General features: G+C 38.5%; 1 protein-coding gene across 14 annotated transcripts in view; it reads left to right on the top strand.

Moving 5' to 3' along the window:
• Positions 1–13,934, top strand: part of PWWP3B (PWWP domain containing 3B) — a 171,869-nt gene that overhangs the window by 25,531 nt on the left and 132,404 nt on the right. For 8 of the 14 annotated variants that reach the window (XM_019956200.2, XM_070784676.1, XM_019956197.2 and 5 more), the window contains 3 exons: positions 2,611–2,742; positions 5,556–5,634; positions 6,378–10,292. In XM_019956200.2, the coding sequence (XP_019811759.1) occupies positions 6,603–8,687 (2,085 nt within the window). In that variant the 5' untranslated portion in view covers positions 2,611–2,742; positions 5,556–5,634; positions 6,378–6,602 and the 3' untranslated portion in view covers positions 8,688–10,292. Of the gene's footprint in view, positions 1–2,610; positions 2,743–5,555; positions 5,635–6,377; positions 10,293–13,934 lie in introns of those variants that run through there. The other 6 variants (XR_011565365.1, XR_011565364.1, XM_070784678.1 and 3 more) reach the window with 4 other exon arrangements.

Genomic DNA, 13,934 nt, shown 5'->3' on the forward strand with positions numbered 1-13,934 from the left:
AACTATTAGAGCTGTCAATAAAATACTAGCCTGGGGATTATCTTCATTATTATTATATATTTTCTAATATTAATACTTACATAGAGGTGGTTTTACATACACATTTATATATAAAGTATATAAAATAAAATTTATATATAAATATATATTTATATACATTTACATATTATATAATACAGAGGCCAAATAAAACACTGCATCCCCCAAATTATCACAATGAGATACCGCCTCACACCTATCAGAATCACTATTATAAATAAAGAACACAACAAATTTTGGTGAGGATGTGGAGAAAAGAAAACCCTTGTATACTGTTGGTGGGAACGTAAACTGGTGCAGTCGCTGTGGAAAACGGTATGGCAGTTTCTCAAAATAACTAAAAATAGAAGTACCATATGACCCAGTAGTTCCACTCCTGTGTATATATCCAAAAACCAAAACAAAACCACTAATTTGAAAACATACATGCACTCCAATGTTTGTAGCAGCAGCATTATTTACTATTGCCAAGATACGAGTGCAACCTAACTGTACGTAACAGATAAATGGATAAAGAAGATGTGGTATATATACAATGAGATACTACTCAGCCATAAAAAAGAGTGAACTTTTCCCATTTGCAGTAACATGGATGGACTTAGAGGGTATTATGCTAAATGAAAGACAAATACTGTATGATATCACTTACATGCGGAATCTAAAAAATACCACAAACTAGTAAATATAACAAAAATGAAACAGACTCACAAGATAAAGAGAACAAACTAATGATTATTAGTGGAAATAGAGAAGTGGGAAGGGACAATATAGGAGTAGGGGATTATGAGGTATAAACTACTATGTATAAAATAAGCTACAAAGACTATTGTACAGCAAAAGGAATATAGCCAGTATTTTATAATAACTGTAGATGGAGTATAATCTTTAAAATTGTGAACCACTATCTGTGAAAGTTGCTCAGTAGTGTCCAACTCTTTGAGACCCCATGGACTATACAGTCCTTGAAATTCTCCAGGCCAGAATACTGGAGTGGGTAGCCTTTCCCTTCTCCAGGGGATCTTCCCAACCCAGGGATTGAACCCAGGTCTCCCACATTGCAGGCGGATTCTTTACCAGCTGAGCCACCAGAGAAGCCCGTGACCCACTATACTGTACACTTAACAACAAAAAATGATTATGTATTTTGAGTGCTAATATAGAGTTGTTTCCATAGATACCTAGTCAAGACTAATAAAAGTGTTTTCTACACCTCTCTAAAAAAGAAATAAAGTAAAACTTACTGTAGATACTAACCAACCACAGAAAATAAAGGCCTTGGCTGCTTTGTCAGAGGGATATCTAACATCATCCAAAGTTTGGGAGAACCCTAGAACTGAGATCTTAACAACCCATCATATCTTGTGTCCCTTTACATCTCACATTCTAGATTTGAAAGGGGCTTACACATTGAATGCTGTCAGACATTTGTTAAGTATGTGTATTTCTAGATGTTGAACTGGGTTCTAAATTAATCAGGAGCATGTAGTCATTCTCTTTGGCCAATGTATTAGTTTACTTTTTCTACTGTAATAGGAGATTATATATATATATGTGTGTGTGTGTGTGTATTTAGTTTATATAAATAAATTTTATATAAAATATATAACAATAAATTTCTATATAAATATGTATTAGATAATACAGAAGTCAAATAAAACACTTCATTCCCAAATATTTTCATTTCCAAAATTATCCCTAGCAATATTTTAAATTAGCTTTCTAAGTTAAATCAGCTGAATTTTAATCTAACACAGGAGAATTTTAATGAAAAAAGTGTGCAAGATATGTTTCAGACATACAGAAAACAAATACTTGTAAATTTTTAAAAATTAATTTCCCCACATAGATTTGTGTGAGTGAAAAATACTAATAAAATATAAGAAGGAGGATTTTCCAGTTATTGATGAGGGTATATGAAATGGGTATTTGCCTGCAAACCAGTGATTTCCAGCCTCTGGTCAGAAATATCCATGTTCCTTGAAGATATACTAGAAATTTCTGAAGCATTTAAGAAAAGAACTGAATAAAAGGAGAGACATACCATGTCCTGAAAACAGATTTGAAAATTATAAGTCATGTTCCCTAAAACTGTGTACAGTTTTAGTGCGATCCAAATCAACATCCTTAGTGAACTGTTTTAATGAAGCATGACCAGCTGGGTTTTAAATTGACCTACCAAGGTAAGATGAAGAGAAGGCAAGGGAAAAAAAAAAAAAAAAACAACATGGTGAAATAGTTTAAATCAGACTTTTTTTTAAAGTAAAGTGATTTACACCCTTTTTCCCCCAAGAAATCACCACCCTAAGGGAAATTAAACAGACACTTGTTGCTAATTCACTTTCAAGTTCTTTAAAAAGGAACATTTCTACCCTTTTGTTGCTGCTGCTGCTGCTCCTAAGTCGCTTCAGTCGTGTCCGACTCTGTGCGACCCCATAGATGGCAGCCCACCAGGCTCCTCGGTCCATGGGATTTTCTAGGCAAGAACACTGGAGTGGGGTGCTATCGCCTTCTCCGTTCTACCCTTTTATACTTCAGCAATTTAATTTGGCAATTCTCCCTCCCCTAATTCAGAGAAGGATCATCTGACTTCATCACAGGGAGGGGGCGCAGCGTTCTCTGAGAAGGTTCGGAGCGAGCTGTACCTGGCCAGTCTTGGGGGAGGAGCAGCATTTCACCAGGCTGCAGCTGACAAGAAGCTTCAAGGTAATGCTATGCTATGCTATGCTATGCTAAGTCACTTCAGTCGTGTCCGACTCTGTGTGACCCCATAGATGGCAGACCACCAGGCTCCCCCGTCCCTGGGATGTAATGGCTGTCTTAAATCTAGTTATTTTATAGGGATTTCTCAGGACCCTAGGATGAAGATGAGAGAAATAGGAACAGTGGTTTTAAAGTGGTGGGAAAGGTGTGTGGATTTGAGATAATTGTTGGCATTGTGAAAGAATTAATCCTTTGGAATTTGTGTATCTCCCAATCCTTTAAAAGTCTACAAGTGGAAGAAGGAGTGATCAGATTACAGCCTCTATATTAAGACTTCAGTGCAGCACAGGCATTCATGCTAATTTATTGACTTGTCATTCCATGTTTATATTGCTAGACATTCTGTTACTGTTTGAATGTTTAAGCATTTATTAATTTACACAGAAAATGATGGATAAAAATGTATGGCAGCTTGGGGGGAAATACTTCTATAATTTGATTGGCACATAGACTATGTGTGTGTCACCTGTACATGAACATGGAAAGGGGAACAAGTATGTATTTGAGTGAAGACACTTATACATATATATGCATGTATATTCGCATGATTTAAAAAATCTGGGAGAAAATAAGCTCCCATGTTATTCAGCATTTCTGGATAGTCAAGTTACTATTTTAATATTAATTCCTAGCCAATATTAGCATCTCCCCATGATTACTTTTATAATCATGAAAGAAAAATGAAGCTGACAGCATATCCAATTTGCTTCAAACACATAAGCATTCATAGACACACACAGACATGCAGACATGACCCCCCATGTTTTGCCAATAGTGGAAATTTTCCTGGACATAATCAAGTGTGTAGCCTGGTTGCTGTGTTGGCTACAGCCCTGTCTGTATCTTCCTTGCAACTCATTCTTTCAGATCACAGGTATAGATGTGGTCAGCAATAACCATTTTCTGTATCTTTAAAGTTTTTTAAGACTGAGACAGAGGATTTGGTTTATTTCTATTAGCAGTTTTAAAAAATATTATAGGTCATGGTGCATTCATACAGTGGAATACTATGTGTCTCGAAAATAAAGACGTAAATCTCTACATGTAGAGATTTGAAATGTCTGAGAAATAAAGTGAAAAAAGTAAATTGTAGCATACAATTGTAACATTATCTCACAAAATTAAATATGTGTGTTAGCAGAACATATATATGCTACTATATAATTCATGCAGCCAATTCTGGGAAAACATACCTGCCATACTATTAACATGAATATTTATTTGTGTAGCTGGACAGATAGGACTAGCTTTACTGCTGTCTAATTTTAGAGTATTAATATATTCTTACACATTTACTTGTTTACATCATCAGGGAAAATACTGAGATAAAATGTTACAAATGTGAGAGAAAAAAAACTCATTTAAAGTAATTCATAAATCATGTGAAAAACACTTAGGTAGAATAATGTTCAGACTGCTCAACATCAGAGATCTGATGTTGTTTTGAAATGGTATGCATTTATCTATACATGTAAAAAAGTCTGGAAAATGGAAAATATTCAGATTATTTATATAGAAGCTTGTACTTAGTTTTACCTACATCTTTTTGCATCTTTTTGATTTTTAATAAGCTTCTGCATGTTTTATAACCAGAAAGATTATAGTTGAAGACATTATGATCCTCTTATCCTACACAGCAAACCCCTTGAACTTAGAAAGTTCTCTAAGCCTGGAACAGAGAAGGCAATGGCACCCCACTCCAGTACTTTTGCCTGGAAAATCCCATGGACGGAGGAGCCTGGTGGGCTGCAGTCCATGGGGTCGCTAAGAGTCGGACACGACTGAGCGACTTCACTTTCACTTTTCACTTTCATGCATTGGAGAAGGAAATGGCAGCCCACTCCAGTGTTCTTGCCTGGAGAATCCCAGGGACGGGGGAGCCTGGTGGGCTGCCGTCTATGGGGTTGCACAGAGTTGGACACGACTGAAGTGACTTAGCATAGCATAGCATAAGCCTGGAAAGACTCTTGGCTGGCTAAATGTAGTTCCCATCCTTCTCTCATAAGAAAAATCTGAGCAACTGAAGCTCTGTGTACAGCACCTGCAAGATCTGCAGTTCTGCTTCTGGTCACAAGATGGCGGTGGCCAAATTTCCTAAATTTTCTCCAGGCAACCATTTTTATGAAGCGGACAATAAAGCAATGAAACATATTTTGTATGAGTGAACTGGGAGACAGCAGGTATAGTGTGAATAAAATTCTGTTGAAAAAATTATATGTGTAAAGGATGAAAAATTCACATAGTGGTTGATTTGAGGATTCAAACAAAACCTGTAGTCTTGTTCATAGTAGTGTGTATGTGTTTAGTCACTCAGTCATGTCTGACTCTTTGCGACCAGGTTCCTCTGTCCATGGGATTTTTCAGGAAAGACTACTAGAATGGGTTGCCATTTCCTTCTCCAGGGTATTTTCCCTTGGGATTGATTCCTTGTTTCCTGTGTCTCCATTTCAGGCAGATTCTTTATCCTCTGAGCCATCAGGGAAGGGCATAGTAGACACAAGGCAATTGTTACTTCCCTTTCTTGTCTTTGCCTCTCACTTTTCCTGAGAAATATGATTTAAACATGAACCAGATATCATAACTGTATCACTCAGAGAGAAGTTAAAATAATATAAACAAGGAGGACAATAAATATCTACATCATAGATAAGATTTCATTTCATTCCTGTGTTTCTAAATGACATGTGTGCTAAAGTTTTGGTAGAAAAGTTTCTTTATGCCTTGGCCACTTAATTTAATTCCCTGTTTCCTTTTAGACAGCCTGTCTCTTTTTGGAGTAAGAATCAAGACAACCAGATCACAGAGACAGACCCTTCCTGATCCACGTGACATTGGGTAAGGCTCTTTTCATTTTGCAAAATACTTCACATTAAAAACATGTTGAGAACTCAGGGTATAATTTATTTTGCTTCTTTCTCTAAAGCCTTAGCAATATTAAAAACTACATTTCATATTAAAATCATGTTAGGTTGAGAATTTAAGATGTAATTCATTTTGCTCCCTGTTCTGTAGCCATAATGTTTTGTAATTAAAAGTAGTAGCTTCTTGGGGGAGGAATCTCATGTGTCAAACTGCTATGAAGAATTCATGCCAGAGACTAATCAGATTTCTACCTGAAGTCCTAGCCAGCCACCTGACTCTCAAAAAATCCTTGATAATTACCTCATCCAATATGTGAACCTGGCAGCCATTCTCAGGATAGGGCCTAGAAATCTAGTTTTAAGAATTCTCCAGATGAGTTTGATGCACACCAAGTTCAGAGTCCTGCTTCTCTAGGTATAACATTAGGGGCACCAGTCCCAAAATGTCTAATATATAGAGTTCCTGACACACCACTTCTGTCATCACGCACATAGAGTCACACTTTAATAATCATGTGCAATAATGAAAGTAAGTTCTTTGAGATGTTATAAAAACACTTTTCCAATTCTTATCCCGCACCTTATATTATTCTGCATTTTCCTCCTCCATCTGATACCCCACTGTCTGTCTGTCTCTTCTCTATTTGCAATTGCTCACCTACTTTGGCAAAATAATTTTATTTGCTGATACTTTTCTTTTCCTTTTTGCTATTTCAGTATCTTCCATATTGTCCATTCAAACAACGTGTTCAAGCATCCTTGGGAAGTTCAGCTGGAGGACAACAGGCTACACAAGCTATAAACACTTTGTAACTCTTTGTAGTTCTAAAAGGGGCATTGGTCAAAGTATTGTTTGTGGTAGGGACTTCCTTCACAGTGACGAGAATAGCCAGACACATAAATCTCTAATATTAACCTCTTGGCACATAAATCTAAATCATAATGGATGCTGAGTATGTCTTATGCAATTGGCAAGACCAGTTGTGGCCAGCAAAAGTTTTGTCCCGATCTGAGGCTTCATCAAATAGTAAGAGAAAAAAGGTATTTTCCCTGGAAGTTCAAATACTCTCACTGGATGAAAAAATTCAAATGGAAAGCACAGAAACAAAGATCCTAACTAAATCTCAAGTTGAAGCTATTGCCTCCTCACTAGCCACACAGTCAGAGGTCAGTGACCCACCTGGAGAGGAAACAGCCTATGCCAGGTCACTAAAAATGGCACTGGATATTCTGAATGAGAGAACAAATTTGATTCAAGTAAGCAGTTCAGATGAGGAAGAGACCACTATACTGTCTCAAAACATACCACAAAAGCCATCTGATTCACCCCCTCGTAAAAAGTATCGGAAGCACGAAGGAGAAGGAGACTTACCAAAGTGTCTGGAGGAAAATGAAAATTCAACAATCCTGTTAGTATCATCAGAGAGTGATGATTCCCTGGATGATGATAAATCACAGGTGCATGCAATGATTGATAATATTCCAAATGAAACGGAAACAAAATCATCACAAAACCTCAGCTGGTGCCAGACTTTCCCTTCACTTTTGGAAGATGAGGATGAAAAAGAGAGCAAGAAAAAGATTGACCTCTCAATTTTGCCTTTGCTTTCCACAATTAAAGAGGAAGATGTATATGTTAAAGAAGAAAAATTCAGTCCAACTTTACCATCAGATGGCTTCATTGTGCCCAAAGCTTTAAAAGAGGAGCCAGAAGACATCTACCCAGAGGCCCTGGCCGCTTCTTCTGAATGCTCTGCCTTCTCAGAGAATATTGAAGATCCTGGAGAGGGTCCCTCTGATCCATGCTCAGTTGCCAGCCAGAATCAACCTACTGTGGAATCAGAGATGGATGCTGAGGCATTCCCTCAGCCTTCTTCACAGGAACAGCAGGTTTCGTTTAGTGCCTCTAGCCATTCTGGGGATTATTCACTCCTCGGGAGTAATGAAAGAAATCTTCAGAGACTGGATTTTGAGGAATTTGAGGAAGAATTTCAAGCTTCTGACAAGTCAGCGCGTATAAGTTCGATTGCTGCATCCATATTAGATGACGATGAAGAAGATGAAGAACTTCCACGTTTCCTTTTTAATTATGAGCAACGTTCATTTGAGACAGGGATGATTGTCTGGTTTAAGTATCAAAAATATCCATTTTGGCCATCAGTGATAAAAAGCATCAGGCGAAAAGAGAGAAAAGCAAGTGTGGTTTTTGTTGAGGCAAATATGAATCCTGAAAAAAGAGGCGTTAGAGTGCCTTTTAGAAGATTAAAGAAATTTGACTGTAAAGAGAAGCAGGCACTAGTGGAGAAAGCCAGGGAGGAATACAGTGAAAGTATTGACTGGTGCATCTCGCTTATTTGTGACTACAGAGTTAGATTAGGTTGTGGTTCTTTTGCAGGCTCATTTTTTGAGTATTACGCTGCTGACATTAGTTATCCAGTTAGGAAAATAATCAAACAGGATACCTTCAGGAATTTATTTCCAAAGCTGCAAAATGAAAATACTGGGGGATCAATGTCTGTGACTTCCCAGACCAAGAAAATGTCCTTCCAGAAACTTCTTCCAGACCGAATGAAGTCTGCTCGGGACCGAGCCAACAAAAACCTAGTGGACTTCATCGTGAATGCAAAGGGAACAGAGAGCCATCTCTTAGCCATTTTAAATGGCACGAAAGGGTCCAGGTGGCTGAAATCATTCTTGAATGCACATAGATTCACACCCTGTATTGAAACATACTTTGAAGATGAAGATCAGTTGGATGAGGTGGTGAAATATTTACAAGAAGTCTACAAACAAATAGATGAAAAAATGCTGACTCGGATAAGAAATGATAAAATTAAATTTATCCTGGAAGTTCTTCTGCCAGAAGCAATCATCTGTTCAATTTCTGCTGTTGATGGATTAGATTACAAGGCAGCAGAAGCAAAGTATCTGAAGGGGCCATCTCTAGGATACAGGGAAAGAGAATTATTTGATTCAAAAATCTTGTTTGAAAAGAGGCGGAAACCATTAACAAAGGAAGATCATTAAATCTTCTGAGGGTCCAGTAACAGGGAGCTTCCATAGATTCTAGTTTAAAAGAAAAATCTCTGAATTATTCTAACATATTTTTTCCAGAAATGGGAGACTTTGGGTGATATATTCACTTCTTTTTGCAATATCTAGGATCTATGACCTGTTCTGCGTCTTCATTTCCTTTTCTTTCACTTCTTCAACATCAGATTATTAACATATTTTAGCAGTTCTACTTTCCTGTGCATTTTTAGAAAGCATAATTCCAATATGATTAATAACGGAGAGTACTATTTTGTTTTTTGACATTTTTGTGTCTATGCTGTATAGTTAAATATACTGTGCGCGATCGTTTTAATATTAAAGTTGCACTGGTATGAGATATTAAGCAAGATAATTAGAAAAAAAGCATCAATCATATATTTTTGCTTAATTTTTATAAAATATTAGACTTTCTCTTAAGATAGCTGAATTATTTTTCCTGTCAAGCTTATTTATTTTTGGAAAAATATCTCTGAGATATAGAACCAAAGATAGAGATGCTTTGCTATATATTACAACTGAGTGCAATTGCTTTTTCAAGAAAACAATCTGGACTTCAAAAATAAAGTAAATGGATTATCTGCATGCAGTCGATGTGTGTGTGAATAACATCTCAGCATGCAGAAAATAATTTTGGCAGCCTTGAACAGGATTATTCATTCTACAGTTCCATGAAGTTCCATGTGTGGGAGTGTCTATTGTTCAATAGCCAGAACAGTTTCTTAAAACAGACAGGCTTTCTCCTGCCTTCATAACTAACATTGGCTATATCTTAATATAGCCTTCTGACCACATATAGAAGGCAGCTAGAATCATTATATTCATGGTCTGGCTACTCTAGATGTATGAGTCCAGACTGACTGCTTAAGAGCCCACCTAGTTTGATATAAACTGTAGAAAATGCAAGCACTTTGTTCTGAATCTTGTATCTCCAAATACAGAGTTGCTTGCTTCAAACCAAGCATTTTTTATCATCTGGCTTATTTGTACAGTAGTTCCAGTTGCTTTCAATAATATAAATTCCAACTGGTAAATCATTCCACATTACTAGAAAGAATTATGGACCAGAATCTGTGAATTTGGAAATGGGTCACATAAAAAGTCTCTGTTTGGACAAATATGACAATTATCCCAACATGTTTAAAAATACACAATTGAAAATTAAAGTCTGAAGTCAATAAACTGTTTATTCTAACTTGAAATAAGACTTTTAGTGAGAATAAATATTGAGAGCTATTTTATTTTAAAAGCTTGATGTAAAATTAAATCCTAAAGGCTTAATGTGAACCTGTCTGCATTTTTGAAAGTGGCACAAATGTCACTCCTGGGGTTTTGTTATGTGTTCACATGGCCTTGTGTTTATGTAAAAATTGCAGAAATTTGATGTTTTGCTTTTCAATAAAACTATTATACCTTTCACCTTGGATGTTCACTTCACCATACTTCAGATTGTGCAGGTGTTTCTGCATACACACACACACACACACACACATGATTTGTTTGGAATTTTTCTTATTGCAGTTGTCATAATTTTAATGCTTGTTATACATTATCATTCAAAATAAATACTCACTGTTGTGATTGATTTTGTGTTATTTTAAAAGAAAACCTTCAAAAGTATATAAGCTTCAGATTCCACAGAACCTTCTCTAGACCCTGTCTCCTGCCTGACAATGACCAAGACTCCTCGGGCCTACAGCCTGAATCAATCCACATTGTTTCCTCATGATCCTGAGGATCATTTGACAACAGACCACCACCACAGTATATGTGGGCCTTATACCCTGGGAAAACACACTGTATTTACTCTATAATGTGTTCCTTTGAATATAATATATTACTCACCTTCTATTTTCTCAGTGGAGCTAACTCTATCTCCTTGGTTCTCATATCTCTTTACTACCTGGTTCATTTATTCATTCATTTAGTCATACGATTGTGAGTCAGAAAAAAAGCGATGTGTGGTTTAAAGCTCTGCTCTGGGGATTTAAGATGCCAGATTTAAAGTGAACCAGATGACCTGAGTCATCTTAGATCACTTCTTCCTTATAATAGTGATACACTTCATCATAATAGTGGGAAATATTTCTTAATGTTATAGACTGTCTGTATTTGAAAAACAGAGCCCCAGGATTCCCCATATTTGTGAGTTCCTGGGTGTCTGGTTTGGGGTAAAGGCAAGTGAAAGAAAGTGAAAGTGAAAGTGAAGTCGCTCAGTTGTGTCCAACTCTTTGCGACCCCATGGACTGTAGCCTACCAGGCTCCTCAGTCCATGGGATTTTCCAGGCAAGAATACTGGAGTGGGGTGCCATTTCCTTCTCCAGGGGATCTTCCTGACCCAGGGATCGAACCTGGGTCTCCGGCATTGTAGGCAAATACTTTACTGTCTGAGTTACCAGGGATTGCACCTTGGGGTAAAGGAAGAGCACCTAAATTGCTCCTAGGATGTTTTTTATACTGTGGCATATATTGAAATAAGGGTGATGTGCCTCAAATATACATTTATTTTCCTCCTGAAGGCTACCCACTCCAGTATTCTGCCCTGGAAAATTTCATGGACTGTATAGTCCATGGGGTTGCAAAGAATCGGACACAACTGAGCGACTTACACTTTCACTTTTGAGTGAGTTGGCATTTGGAATGTGGAAATAGATGAATTTGGCTTCCAGCTCAGCATGAATTCAGAAATCCCTTTCAGCCTCAAGTGGTTTTTAGGGCAGGCTCTAAGAGTGCCCTAAACTGGATCTGTAATCTAGGTTTGTGTGTCTAATGGGAATACACAGCCTGTCATTCACCCTAATCCATTGGATTAAGAAGACCCTCATTGCCAGTCATAAGAGAGAATGCTGAATAGCAGACCCTGATTCTAATTCCAAGGTTGCAGACCTGCATGGAAATTGCATTCATAACACCAGTTTAGTTCAGTCGCTGAGTCGTGTCTGACTCTTTGTGACCCCATGGGCTGCAGCACACCAGGCCTCCCTATCCATAACCAACTCCCAGAGTTTACCCAAATTCATGTCCATTGAGTAGGTGATGCCATCCAGCCATCTCATCTTCTGTTGTCCCCTTCTCCTTCTGCCTTCAATCTTTCCTAGCATCATGGTCTTTTCAAATGAGTCAGCTCTTCATATCAGGTGGCCAAAGTATTGGAGTTTCAGCTTCAACATCAGCCTTTCCAATGAACACTCAGGAGTGATCTCCTTTAGGATGGACTGGTTGGATCTCCTTGCTGTCCAAGGGACTCAAGTCTTCTCCAACACCACAGTTCAAAAGCATCAATTCTTTGGCACTCACCTTTCTTCACTGTCCAACTCTCACATCCATACATGACTACTGGGAAAACCATAGCCTTGACTAGACAGACCTTTGTTGGCAAAGTAATGTCTCTGCTTTTTAATATGCTGCCTAGGTTGGTCATAACTTTCCTTCCAAGGAGAAGCACCTTTTAATTTCATGGCTGCAGTCACCACCTGCAGTGATTTTGAAGCCCCCAAAAATAAAAGTCTGCCACTGTTTCCACTGTTTCCCCATCTATTTGCCATGAAGTGATGGGGCTTGCCGGGGACCAGCCCTGGCTGATCCAGGGTATTCGAAGTGGGGACGGCATCGGCAACCTATTTATTTAAATATTTTATCAAAGATATAAAGAGTAATAGGATGAGGATAGCCCAGTAGGAAAATTTTAGTGGAGAAAAGAGGCTGAGTAGCTTGGTTTACGCGGGAGACCAATAAAACTTCAAGACAAGAAGTTTGCACCACTTACGTAGGCCGCAGGCGTCCTTCCGGTCTCCTGAAGGAGAGGAGACACTGAGGCCTCCCCGGTCGATCTTAGAAGCCCAGGCATAATTAGTAAGCATGGCGGGTTCCGCTCTCCAGATGGAGACTCAGTCAGAATTTGAGAGAAAGAGCGACATGGGGAGACCAAGTTTCAGTGAACAAGGCCCGCACTTTATTTTCCAAAGTAGTTTTTATACCTTAAGTTGTGCATAGAGGATAATGGGGGAAGGGGTGGAGTCATGCAAGGACAGCAGTTCCTGGTCCTAATCGAAGCCAGGCTTTCAAACTTATCATATGCAAAAGTTCAGGTGAATTACATCATCTTCTGGCCAGGAGGCCTGTTAACATTTTAAGAAACTTATCTTTCTCTAAAGGTGATTATTCCAAAGTCAGGCACCAGCCTCCAAAAAAGCATTGGACAAAGCTGCATTCCTATAGGGCAAAGGTGAGGTGGGCTCAATCAAGAAAAGAATTAACTCAAGGGTCCAAGGTTACAAACATTGAGGCTACTACTTACATTTCTATACACCCATTATATCAGTCAATACACTGCCAAGGACACAGTAGGTAAGGAGTATGGAGACTTAGCAGCAAACATTGGCCCAATAAGTGAAAAAACCTTCACCAATACAATTTCTAATCAATCTTTTAACTACTCAAAGGAATCTGTGTTTAGACAGTTTAGAACATCTCCTGCCTCTCACAGTTGGGAGGCTCTGAACAATCACATGTGGCCGGAAAAACCTATTCAGGCAGGCTAGAGGACTTCCAAAGGAGTTTGTAGGTTGAAACAGTGTCACACCCAGGAATTATTAACTGGAGCTGTAAGCTAACTCTTTTTTCAGAGAGGTAGTGGGGGACAGCCCCCCGTAAAGTCAGAGGTGTAGGTGAAGGCACAAAGCAGAAAGTAGGCAGACTCTGGTTTTGGGTGTAAATGCTCAAGAATTTCCAGGGGGACTCCTGAGGCTCGATCCCGCCTTTGCGTATGCTGAGCCTCCTTCCTCATGACCTTTGCCATGGGTGGAGCTCGCTCCCCGCAGGGGCTGGATGCCATGATCTTAGTTTTCTGAATGTTGAGCTTTAAGCCAATGTTTTCACTCTCCTCTTTCACTTTCATCAAGAGGCTCTTTAGTTCTTCTTCACTTTCTGCCATAAGGGTGGTGTCATCTGCATGTCTGAGGTTATTGATATTTCTCCCAGAAATCTTGATTGCAGCTTATGCTTCATCCAGCCCACTGTTTCTCATGATGTACTCTGCATATAAGTTAAATAAGCAGGGTGACAATATACAGCCTTGACATACTTTCCCAATTTGGAACCAGTCTGTTGTTCCATGCCCAGTTCTAACTGTTGCTTCCTGGCCTGCATACAGATTTCTCAAGAGACAGGTCAGGTGGTCTGATATTCCTATCTCTTTCAGAATTTTCCACATAACACTTAGAT

The sequence above is a fragment of the Bos indicus genome, chromosome X (genome assembly GCF_029378745.1).
Source record: "Bos indicus isolate NIAB-ARS_2022 breed Sahiwal x Tharparkar chromosome X, NIAB-ARS_B.indTharparkar_mat_pri_1.0, whole genome shotgun sequence".
NCBI lineage: Eukaryota > Metazoa > Chordata > Mammalia > Artiodactyla > Bovidae > Bos > Bos indicus.